The sequence below is a fragment of the Carlito syrichta genome, unplaced genomic scaffold (genome assembly GCF_000164805.1).
Source record: "Carlito syrichta isolate Samal-C Ts95f unplaced genomic scaffold, Tarsius_syrichta-2.0.1 Scaffold307258, whole genome shotgun sequence".
Lineage (NCBI taxonomy): Eukaryota > Metazoa > Chordata > Mammalia > Primates > Tarsiidae > Carlito > Carlito syrichta.
The window spans coordinates 413,478-425,852 of NW_007251354.1; the positions used below are offsets into that span (position 1 = coordinate 413,478).

At 41.6% G+C, this 12,375-nt stretch overlaps 2 protein-coding genes across 4 annotated transcripts in view; one reads left to right on the forward strand and one right to left on the reverse strand.

Annotated features, from left to right (window-relative positions):
• Window positions 1-2: 2 nt before the first annotated feature.
• Window positions 3-5,098, forward strand: DNAJC9 (DnaJ heat shock protein family (Hsp40) member C9; the record flags this gene model as incomplete). Its single annotated transcript, XM_008064295.1, has 5 exons — window positions 3-143; window positions 312-452; window positions 921-1,175; window positions 3,689-3,775; window positions 4,422-5,098. Coding segments are annotated over 5 exons (744 nt in total), but the record flags the coding sequence as incomplete, so codon positions are not given.
• Window positions 5,099-5,922: 824 nt separating this feature from the next.
• FAM149B1 (family with sequence similarity 149 member B1) overlaps window positions 5,923-12,375 on the reverse strand; it is a 63,853-nt gene continuing 57,400 nt past the window's right edge. Inside the window, exons 11-14 of one of the 3 annotated variants that reach the window (XM_008064283.2) lie at window positions 11,677-11,797; window positions 11,318-11,443; window positions 8,219-8,291; window positions 5,923-7,104 (exon numbers count right to left, since the gene is read on the reverse strand). In XM_008064283.2, the coding sequence (XP_008062474.1) occupies window positions 7,031-7,104; window positions 8,219-8,291; window positions 11,318-11,443; window positions 11,677-11,797 (394 nt within the window). In that variant the 3' untranslated portion in view covers window positions 5,923-7,030. Of the gene's footprint in view, window positions 7,105-8,179; window positions 8,292-11,317; window positions 11,444-11,676; window positions 11,798-12,375 lie in introns of those variants that run through there. The other 2 variants (XM_008064285.2, XM_008064284.2) reach the window with 2 other exon arrangements.

Here is a 12,375-nt window from a genome sequence, read left to right on the forward strand (position 1 = left end):
CCGCCGACCTTTACCGGGTGCTGGGCGTGCGGCGCGAGGCATCAGACGGCGAGGTCCGACGCGGCTACCACAAGGTGTCCCTGCGGGTGCACCCGGACCGGGTGAGCGACGGCGACAAGGAGGACGCCACCCGCCGCTTCCAGGTATGCGGGTCCGCGCCCCGAGGCGGGCCGGCTGCAGGGGGCCCTCCAGGCTTCTGGCCTCCCGCCCCGCCCCGCCCCGGAGGAGCGCGCCGATCTCGGCTCGGCGCCTCCTCGTCGCGCGGTTTCAGCGGGAGGCGCCGGGGCGACTTACGGACTCTGTCCCCTCAGATCCTGGGGAGAGTCTATTCCGTCCTGAGTGACCAAGAGCAGAGAGCGGTGTACGATGAGCAGGGCGCTGTGGACGAGGACTCTGCTGCGCTCGCCCAAGACCGGGACTGGGAGGCGTACTGGAGGCTACTCTTCAAAAAGGTAGGGGCTCCGGAGCGTTCTTTGGGGCCGTCCTTTATTATCTCGGAGGTCTTTCACTTTGTGTTAACTTGGTAGGAATGCGGACTTCGAGTTTTCCTTGAAATAGAAATGCACGCACACTTACCGAATCGGGCCTTTGGTTCCCTGTTGACACAGCGTGATTGTTGGACTAAAAAGGGTTTTTATTTTTTTTCCAGGATGCGCTTTTCTTTATATATCCAAACGGAAGTCCTGTGTGTTTATCTGAGTCTTTTCTCACCCTCGAAAACATCACTTAAATTTCTCTACCCTGGTCCTAGGGAGAATTCTGGAAAAGTTTATAGGGCATAGCAAATTTGGTTGCCTGCAACGATTTCAACTCAAGCGACTGTTGTTTTGGGGGAGAAGCATGTCAACACCTCTATCTCCAGTGTACGTTTTATTTAAAATAAAATTCCCAAAGTTAAAGTATATGTTCTTTATTATCAGATCTCTCTAGAAGACATTCAAGCATTTGAAAAGACGTATAAAGGCTCTGAAGAAGAGCTGACTGACATTAAACAGGCGTATCTGGACTTCAAGGGGGACATGGATCAGATCATGGAGTCTGTGCTTTGTGTGCAGTACACAGAGGAACCCAGGATAAGGGATATCATTCAGCAAGCTATTGATGCCAGAGAAGTCCCATCCTATAATGCCTTTGTCAAAGAGTCGAAACAAAAGATGAATGCAAGGAAAAGGAGGGTAAGATTTTGAATGCTGTGGGTTATTCATATTTTGACTGCTTCCAAAAAGAATTTGAGGGTTTTTTTGGGTTTTTTTTTGGTTTTTGTTTTTTTGAGTTGGAGTCTCACTCTGTCGCCCAGACTGGAGTGCATTGGCTGCTCCCGGCCACCGCAGCCTCCACCTGCTGGGCTCTGGTGATCCTTCCGCCTCAGCCTTCCAAGTAGCTGGAACTACAGGCGCGCGCTACCACACCCGGCTAATTTTTGGGTATGTTGTGGAGATGAGGTCTCGCCAAGTTGCCCAGGCGAGTCTCGAACCCGCGGGCTCAGGCAGTCCACTCACCTCAGCCTCCCAAAGCACGGGATTACAGGCTGAGCCACCGAGCCCGACTTGAGGGTATTTTCAACAACGGTAGTATATACAAAACCACTCAAATAAGGACTAGGGTTAATTTGAACTCAGATCTCATCTAATAAGGTGGACATACCAATTCATAGAGAGAGACTTTTTCTCTAGTGTATACTTAAGATGATTTTACTACGTAGATTGTTTAAATAATATCATCTTAAAGTGACACTGAACATTTTTTTTTTTATATAGTCCAATGCTTGTAGCTTTGCTGAGGCATTCCTTGGGAGATAAAGCAGTGGAGTCCAGATACACAGGATAGACAGTGGCCCTTATTCAGGTTGAGGGTTGGGGAAAAGATGACAGAGACTGTCTTGTTAACAGTGCAGAATCTTGGGTTGGATCCAGAATTTCCTTTTTTTTTTTTTTTTTTTTAAAGCAACACTACCTCATTTTGATGGTGTCTTTTTGAACACACTTTGAGGAATACTTGTCAAGAATCCAGGATTATGGCCTATTATGTCCTTTACACCCATACTAAACTAGGAGGGTGGGAAGGAGTGTGGATGATGGGAGAGGAAAGGTGCTTATGACAAGTAGTGTTTGGGGAAAAGAGGAGATTCAAGGTTCGCGAACATCTGTCTCTGGTCTTTTGGGAAAGTAACCATTACCTCAACTTGACTTTCATAATGAGTTCAATGGAACGTAAAAAATTTAAGGTTTTAGGTCTTTGGTGGGTACTTGAGGTGCCTTGTGTGTGGCTGAACTGAGGGGGGCAGGGTGTGGGATGCTGGGGAATCTACAGCTTTTAGATTCAAGATGCAGAGAGGAAGCTGACCTTTTTGTTTTTTGGTGAAAATTTGAAGGGCCTGTTTGCACCTCTGTGTTGGGCTGAGGGGAGAAGTGGAATTTCTTTCACCCTCATCATTTTAGTTCATAGGCTACATCTGCTAATGCTCAAGCTGACTTTTTTTTATCTTAAGTTGTTAACCATTTTCTCAGGTGAAACTGAACACAGCTGCATTCAACAATAGACTGTTAGTTTGAGAAACTTCCTTATTTTTTATTTATTTATTTATTTTGAGTTGGAGTCTCACTCGGTGGCCCAGACTGGAGTGCAGTGGCCGCTCCCGGCCCCTGCAGCCTCGCCTGCTGGGCTCTGGCAATCCTTCCGCCTCAGCCAACTTCCTTATGTTTGAGGAGGAAGAGGTGTAGGTTGGGAGGGGGGACCTTGAATTTAGAGAGAGAATTTGAATACATGGAACTGTCTTTGTTGGGATAATTAGTTCCTAATGTAGCATCATTCCCAGTATTAATAGCATTAACTGCTATTTGAAAAATTCAGAACCGGGCGCCATGGCTCACTCCTATTATAATTCCAGCACTTTGGGAAGGTGAGGTGAGAGGATTGCCTGAGCCCATGGGTTTGAGACCAGTCTGGGTGACTTGACGAGACATTTCTACAGTAAATCAAAAAGATTAGCCGGGTGCGGTGGCGCATGCCTGTAGTTCCAGCTGCTTGGAAGGCTGAGGTGGAAGGATCTCCTGAGCCCAGCATGCTGCAGTGACTGTGAGTGTGCCACTGCACTTCAGTTCAGCCTGGGCGACAGAGTGAGAATCCAATTCAAAAAAAAAGAAAAAGTTCAGGAGGGGTCAGCCTTCTTATAGTCATAGTTGTTGCCCTAAGGTGTTCTTGTGGCATTTTGGAAACAATGCCCTAGGAAAATTTGGCAAATGAAAATGGCCTTGAAATCCTGTAAAGGGAGGTTAAAGTTGAATTTAATATTGTTTTTTCTGATCAGAAATTTTAAACTAGGATTGTTCACAAGGCTACCACCAGTCCCACGTAGTAAATTAGATTTCCAGAGGAGGAATCATATCCTGGCATCACTTTTGAGGACATCGTTTGTTAAGTGACCTTTCCTAGCACTCCATATTGTTTTGTATCCCATGTGATTGAGTGCCAAAGTACTTGTCAGAAATGGTTATTGGAATCAGAGGGTCTACTGCTTGCTCTCAGCAATTTTGCCTTATAACAAGTGACATATTTATGTAATTTGTCTATTCATACAAGCCTTAAATTGAAAGTCATCTTATTATCATATATTTGCTTTTGAGAAATAGAGGCTGTATTTTAAGCATTTCCTGGTTGCCATGGAGTCTTATGTGAGTTTCTGTTTCAGGCTGAGCAAGAAGCTAAAGAAGCAGAAAAAAGCAGGAAAGAGTTGGGGCTTGATGAAGGAGTGGATAACTTGAAAGCTGTCATTCAGGTAAACCTGACAGGCAGGCTGTTGCCACTGCTTTCATGGTCTGATTCCTAGTACTAATATTTTCTTTGAAGTGTATGGGTAGTGTTGTGGATATTTTTTCTTTTAAGACATAATTCACATAGCATCTATTTGTTCTTTTTTGTTGTTGTTGTTGTTTTGAGGTGGAGTCTCACTTGCCCAGGCTGGAGTGCAGTGGCACACTCATGGCCACTGCAGCCTTGACCTCCTGGGCTCCCGATCCTTCCGGCTCAACCTTCCAAGTAGCCAGAACTACAGGCATGCGCTACCACTCCCAGCTAATTTTTTATGTATTGTAGAGATGAGGTCTTGCCAAGTTGCCCGGGCTGGTCTCGAATCTGCGGACTCAGGCAATCCACTCGCCTCGGCCTCCCAAAGTACTGGGTTACAGACTGAACCACCGAGCCCGGTCTGTTTGTCCTTTTAAAATGTATATTTCATTGGTTCTTTTAATAGATTCACAAAGTGGTACAACCATCAGCACTAATTCTAGGACATTGCCACTATTCCAAAAAGAAACCACATACCCATTAGTAGGCACTTCCCTTCTAACCCCTGACAACCACTAAGTACTGTCTCTGGATAGTGTTGTGTTTTGAAAACTTTTGTCTTTTAACTTCTCAAACAGAGCAGACAAAAGGATCGGCAAAAGGAAATGGACAATTTTCTGGCTCAGATGGAAGCAAAATACTGCAAACCTTCCAAAGGAGGAGGGAAAAAAACGACTCTCAAGAAAGGAAAGAAATAATGGAATTTTCCTCTTCAAAGGTCCTTAGGTGTTCATTGATGCCATGGTAGGCAAGGTGCAGTCAAGATTTGAAGGCAAAAGTCAACCCAACCCTTGAGAGAAACTGTCTTTCCAGCCTAAATTTTTCAGATCGACTAAAAAGCAAGTGGAATCTCTCAGTGTGGTATTAGTATTTCCTAGAAGTCACCTGACATCATAGGAGGTCTTGAAGGAATTTGGTGGGGATAGTTAGGAGGGCAGAGGGAGTATACTTCCTGACAGCACTTGCTTCTGTGGTTCTTCTGTATGCAGAACTCTTATCTAGAAAGTGGGTCTGTTCATACAGCTTTTTGTGATGTGCAGGTCTATTAGAATGGACATTCTACCTAGCTAGAGCACCTTGAAAGCACTAGCTTAACAGCTGTCTTCCAAATACTTGCCAGTTTATACCTGGTCTTAATGATCTTGAATACACCCTCTCTTTGTTTTACTCGGCCAGGTTTTGTACTTTTCAGGTGTTCATAATTCAAGCATTTTTCTAAGACTTGTATATGATTAAATAAACAAGTAAAACATAAGTTCTGGGGCTTTTTAAATGATCCATAATCATTTAAAATGTGATCTAGAAAAAAAAATGTGCTGTTTACGATAGAGAAAAAGATAGTTGCAGTTGGCATTATAATAGCCTGGTAAGTTACATAAAGAGATGTAAGGACGAGTGCGGTGGCTCATACCTATAGTCCCAGCTCTTCGGGAGCCTGAAGTGGGAGGATTGCTTGAACCTAGTTGTTCAAGACAAGCCTAGGCAACATAGCATTTCTACAAAAAAATTTTTAAAAATTTAGATAGGTGTGGTGGTATATACCTATAGTCCCAGTTACTTTAGGACGCTGAGGCAAGGAGGTCGAGGTTGTGTTGAACTCTGCTCATTCCACTGTAGCCTGGGTGACAGAGTGAGACCTTGACTCAAAAAAAGATGTATGTTGTAGTTCTTCCTTTAATTTCTGAATGTCCTTAGGTCACTAAGCTTGTCTGATTTGTTTCCTCATTTATAAAAGAGTGAGATCCAAACTTGTCATTGTAAAATATGTCTAGTTTTTTGGTAAAAGAAAAAAATTTGCTTTGGCTTTGAAGGAACACACACACACATACACACAGAAGGTGAGGGGATTGGGCTAAATTACTTCTTGAAAGGCTAACCGAGAATTTCAGTTACATTTAGATGACTTGATATGATTTATTAGACTATATGAAATTTTTAAGGGACTGTTCAACTTCAAATCTGATGGTAGAGTAATATATTTAATATACCATGTGCATAAAACAAGCCTCTTGCTATTGAGCTTTATGTATCATAGTTTAAGCTAAGCACATGACACTTTCAATTTATGACTACAAACAAGTTAAAAAATACTCTAATTGTATTAAAAATATAATTTAATGCAGGTTGTTTGAAGCATGTCTTCATATGATAGCATTAGGACACCCTGGTATTATAAAAAGTTACTCTAATTTATAATTTTAATTTATCCACTCTGAAAACTAACATCTAAAACTGGTATGACTATCAAAATTAATATTTAGTGAAATTTAAATAGAATTGAAGCCATAGTTAAAACCATTGCTGCATTCATGAGTGCCCTCTGTGGTAAAATCAGAATGCTGAACCTTTCTACTTTTGCTGCTCATAGGATATGTTTATGCTGGACTACTTGCCAGAGTTTTTAAATTTTTAAGGACTTGTTCTTTGGTGGCTCATTAATAGATTGTACAAATCATTTTTTAATTGACTGTCTCAGCTGCAGGAGAAAACCTGGCAAGGTGATTTTTAATAGTTGGGAAAAAACATGACCAGTTAAGTACTTCAAGAAGAAAATAAGTATAACCTGATAACAAGTAGGCATTGTAAGGTTTGAGCTGTCCAGTCTGAAAGCGATAAGCAGTATGACTTAAGTTATTTTACTCTCATAATGGTAAACATTTCTGTTTAGTTATCCCTTTCATCTTAATCTACTGGTAGGAAGGACATCTATTTGATAAGTAGGTCAGATTTTTGATAGCACTGTCTTCTAAAAATGACTTCAAATGAAAACTGACTACAACTCTCCAGAAATTAATACAAGCTGAAGTATTCTGAGGCCACTGATAACTATTACCAGACATCATTTGCTGCTTTTTGTGTATGTGTAATCGCATAGATGAACTGATCATTGTTAATAGCATGAGCAGTGATTTCAGTGTTATTCATTGTTATATGTTTGGGTACAAACTTTCCTCTCCAGTGGACTAGGTTAATTTATGCTGAAAGAGACAGTAACTGGAAATAGAAATGACACTTGTGTGCGCTTTGGTGCGTTGTGTTTTTCAGTCAGTTGTACCAAAATAACTCTTTATGAAGATGGTTTCAAGTTGATCTTGTGTGCAAGCTCTGTCTCACTTGATGACTGAACACTGATTCATGAAGTCTTCTCAACGTGTTCCCGCTGCCTGGCAGGTTCTTCTCATTTGCTTTATGGTCCCTGCCTTGTTCGAGTGACTGGCCCACCTCTGCTTTGAGATTTTGTAGACCCATGTAACTGAGGACCTGTCAGACACAGATGACATCACAGAGTAACATTAGTAGACAGGCTAGATTTGATAATAAATCCCAAGTTTTTATCTCAGAGCTTTTTTTGCTCTGTCAGTTGAACTTTAAATTTCAAGACTGGTATTAAGACAAAGTATATATATATTTATCAAGGCAACAAAAAACGTGTTCCATATTTTATCCTGTAAAATTTTTAAAAACCCATATTAAGATATAAAAGCACTAACCTAGTTTTGCAGAAGAGCCCACTAATTATACAAAGGACTAAAATGTCTGTCTCACCTAAATGTTAAAATAGTTATATGTAACCATCAATGCAACTGAAATTGTAGCTCAGAGGCAGCATTGAGTCTCTACTAGGACTGACCCAAAAGCAAAATTGGATTAAAGCATTCAGACTACCAAACAGTGCTACTAGGAACTGAACTAAGAAACCATTTGGATTGCAAAGATGGTTTGAGGCAGATTAGTTCTTACTGTATTAGCTGATTATTCTTATTAATAAGAAAGCATTTCAGCTGCCCAATACTACTAAGTTTACCTTTAACATGATGATACTGATGCTGGTGAGAAGACTGTCACAGGAAGAATTAAGACATCCCTAAATCTCTCACCACTTTTGTTAGTAACACCTACAGAGTATCTCTAAGTTATAGAGATTAAAAAGAGTTAATGGGATAGGATCAGATTCAGCATATCCTGATAGTTTAGAATTTCCTTTCTTACCATAGCCTAACAGTTAACTGACCAAAGCAGTCTAACCCATAGGAATATGGAGTTTGGCTACATAATAAAATTAATATTTTGAAAATTATGAAAAGGACTGACTTGGCTTAAATTTTTTAGATTAAAAAATTAGTTTACAAGAGTAGTGAAAGGTTAGTTTACATGGTATAAAAAAAGCAGACATCTGAAACTTTTTGGCTCTGAGCAATAGATCTCTTTTTAATACCCCATGTTGCAAAGTGAGCTTGAGGTAATTTATAAAAATGTGGGAAAACTAAGTACAAGAAGATTTGAAAGAAGGGAAAATACGTGCAGAAAAAAAGACAAAGGCAGGGTCTTAATGCATCCACAGGGTAGTACAATAAGGCCATGGCCCCACCTGTACCTGCAGATCCCCTACCAGGCCGGGCCTGATGAGGATACTCTACTGGGCACGAACGACGACACTGTGTATCCGGCTAAAAGAGAAAAGATGAGACACTTTTTACAATGCGGCTTCTTCCAAAGAATAATACTCTAGGAGGTTCACAAAGGAAAACCTTGAAATCGACAACAGTGTAAAAGGTATAATCTGCCAACCTGAGAGAAAAATCAGCTGAGTGTACTGTGTTGAATTGTGAGTAGAAAAATCCCAAGCCAGGTGCCCACAAAGCTATTAACTTGTAAAAACTGCAAATTCTACAACTTTGTTACTGTGCCATTAAGAAAATCTTAGTGTCTGGATAATCCATAGGGTTTAATATTTCAGTTAGCTTCCTAGAGATGTTTGTCTGATTTCTCTTTATTGCCTGCTGACTAAAACATCCAGCCTTTTCAGCAATGAAAAATCCATGGCTTTATCATCATATTAAAATTTAATTTTACATTTACTTTTTAGAACTGTGAAACTCAAACATTTTAAAATTACCTCAAGGAATTTAAACGTGTAAGGATATGCCTAAGATATTAAAATGCAAGTATTTTTTAAAAAAGCAATATAATGCAGTCCTGCTAGGGCTTCTATAATAAAAACATCCCTCAGTTTCCTGTGAGAGCACTGAAGTCAAGAGATTTCAGTCATTTTTTTCTGGCAAAGCCCCCATAGTTTAAACAGCACAGGTCAGCGAACTTATTTTTGGTAAAGACTCATAGTTATCGTAGGCTTTGTGGGCCATATGGTGGTTGCTGCAACTATTCAATTTTGTTGTTGTATAAAAGTAGCCATAGACAGTAAATAAACAAATGAGCTTGGTGGCTCTGCTCCAGTAAAATTTTACTTACAAAAACAGGCCTGAGTAGCCAGTGAACTAGTTTACTGACCTCTCTTCTAGGTGGAAACACCAAGGAGCAGAGTGTGAGTCTGGTAGTGCCAGGCCCAGGACTTGGCCATACTCTTAAACTGAGTTACCAGCTGACTCTCTTTTTTTTTGGCTAGCAAATGGGGCGAGAAGTGGCTATGATAAGTAATTCTTATTTTGCTATTGTTACAAACTTATGAAAAACTGAAATGTTTTTGTGTGTTCCTAAGGCAACCAAAGATTAAATGCTTTTAGACAGGCACAATAGAACACACCTGTAGTCCCAGCTACTCAGAGGCTGAGGCAGGAGAATTGCTTGAGCTCAGGAGTTTGAGAGCTATGATTGCACCACTATACTCTAGCCTAGGCAACAGAGTGAGACCCTGTCTCTTGAAGAAAAAAAAAATTAAATGTTTGAGAGAATCTGGCTGTAAAATATAATCAAACTGCATAATAGGTGTCATGGATCTGATTATGAGGAGATAAATTCAGTAGAAATTCTCAAACCTGGGCTTCATATTGAATGCCAAGAATCAGGAATGTTCATGTTTCCTTTTTTGTCCTTGTTTTTGGTGAATTTCCCCCTAAATCAAGCCTCATGAGGTCTACTGAGTTGAACAGTGTCCCCTCAAAATTCATGTCTACCTGGAACCTGTAAATGTGACCAGATTTGGAAATAGGACCTTTGCAGATGTAATCAAGTTAAGGTGAAGTCATACTGGATTAGGGTGGGCCCTAAATTCAATGACTAATATCTTGATACAGACATTCAGGGAAGAAAGCCATGGAAAGACAGGTGGAAACGAGTGATGCAGTTAGAAGCCCAGTAACACCAGACAACCACCAGAAGCTAGGAAGAGGCCAGAAAAGATTCTTCCCTAGAGCCTGCAGAGGTAGCATGGCTCTGCTGACACCTTGATTTTGAACTTCTAGCTTCTAGAACTGGGAAAGAATACATCTCTGTTTTAAGCCACTGAGTTGATGGTCATTTGGTATGCCCTAGGAAATTAATACAAAGTCCCATTTATTATTCTCACCACTCTTCTGATAGACTGTTCGGTGCTTTAGGCTGATATAGTTCAAGGGTCATGAGTCGAGATAAGTGGGTTGCAGACACCACCATCGTGAGAAGCGATGTGGTATGTGGGGCCACAGTCACTTCTCTAAGCTCCCCAAGCTCTCTTACCACGATGCAGATTAGACAGGGTTGAAATCCTGGCCTGCAAATGGGGAAGGTCAGTGTGTGATGCCCAGTTGCCCAGCCAGGTTTTTTCCTATTACTTGCTTAAAAGTAAATGCACAGTAAATAGTAAGGAATTGTCAGCATTTAAAATACCAGCCTGGCGCAATGGCTCACATCTGTAATCCCAGCATTTTGGGAGGCCAAAGCAAGAGGATCGCCTGAGCCCAGGGGTTTGAGACCAGCCTGGGCAACTTGGTGCGACCCTGTCTCTACAATAAATCAAGAAAAATTAGTCGTGCATGGTGGTGCACACCTGTAGTTCCAGCTACTTGGAAGGCTGAGGTGGCCATGAGCATGCCACTGCACTCCAGCCTGGGCAGCAGAGTGAAACTCTTGACTCAAAAAGATAAAACACCAGTAGACAGAAAAGGCCCTGAGTCATGCGTAGTGGTGCACACCTGTAGTCCCAGGTACTTGGGAGGCAGAGGCAGGGAGATGGCTTGAGCCCAGGCATTCCAAGTCTAGCCTTGGCAACACAGCAAGACCACATCTCAACAACTCTGAAGTCCTAATTCACTCAACCACCAATACTCATAATCTGATACCACTTTTGATGTAACTAAGAGCAGGGTTAGTTAATGAAGATATTGTCATCTTATGTGTACTGGAACATTTTTGTGCTTGCTCAGAAGTAGCTAAACTTTAAATTGTTTAGAATTTGAAATTTCTATATAAGACATTTTATTGACTAAGAATGGGCAGCACAGACCAGTTAGAACTTCAACAAATGTATGTGTATATAAAACAATATTTTTCAAACTCCTGGCCTCAGGTGATCCTCTCACCTTGAGATAACACTATTCATCATTAGAACCTCAGTTTTTATTCTTGGGGTTGTTTAAACCATATAATAAGCATATGGAAAGGCTACATGAAAGAAACATAGTTGTCTAAGTCTTAAGTCTGACAATTGAGTGTTTTCCCCCTCAACGATCAAGGCCGTATCAGGAAGTACATCATATACCAAAAATGACTGAGTTGTATTGGGCCTGGAGAGAAAGTCAGGTAAAAGGAGCCGTTCCTGGGGCTGCTGATGGTTAGGCTCATCCACCACCGCACTTCGAGCTCGACTGGAATCGCCATGGGGTTTCTGCAGAGGAGACAAAAGTTACAGAAACAGTTCAAACCTCCATAGTGGGAGCTACATGTGTCCGACATTGGCCTGGGCAGGTCCAATTCCACTGGTCATAAATTAGCACTCAGTTTGTATTCTTGGGAAGAGACAAAATGTAGATGTAAATCAAGACCAGGCACAAACTCTAGAATTACAGCCCATGAGGTTTTATAATAAGCATATGGAAAGGCGACATGAAAGAGACATACCGGTTGCCTTTGTGGCCCCGCAGTGCTCAGACGCTCCACCTCAGCTGTGCCAATAGGTGGCAGCAGATTATTTCGACTCAGGGGCATTGGTGAGGGAGACGAGAGCGAGTCGGCTGCCGGGCTGCAGGTCCCACCAGCGAACACCAAGGCATGAAAGCATGAAGTTATAATGCCAGCAAATTCATCAGAAATCAAATAAATGAAGCAGGTGAGTTTAATGTGCACAAAAAAGCTTTAAACTGCCTATGTTTTTAAGTAAGGAGACCTAAAAGGCTAGTATTTTCTTTTTTTAAAGCTTTATACTGGGCACATGACAGAAATTGACCCTTTCCCGCAGAACTAGAATGAAAAAACAATTTTCCCTATCTGGTTTTGCACTTCTCTGCTAATTTGGGGTTTGTAAATTCACCTCTGATGCAATCCACATGAGCTTCTGACTTCTCTTTTCCCTGGTAACTATAATTCTCTTCCTCTCTCTCTCTCTCTTTTTTTTTTTTTGGATTTATTGTAGAGACAAGATCTTGCCAATTTGCCCGGGCTGGTCTTGAACCCGTGGGCTCAGGCAATCCACTCACCTCGGTCTCCCAAAGTGCTGGGATTACAGGCTGAACCACCGAGCCCGGCTGACTTCTTTTTTTTTTTGAGTCAGTCTCACTCTCACCCAGGCTAGAGTGCAGTGGCAGGCTCATGGCCACCGCA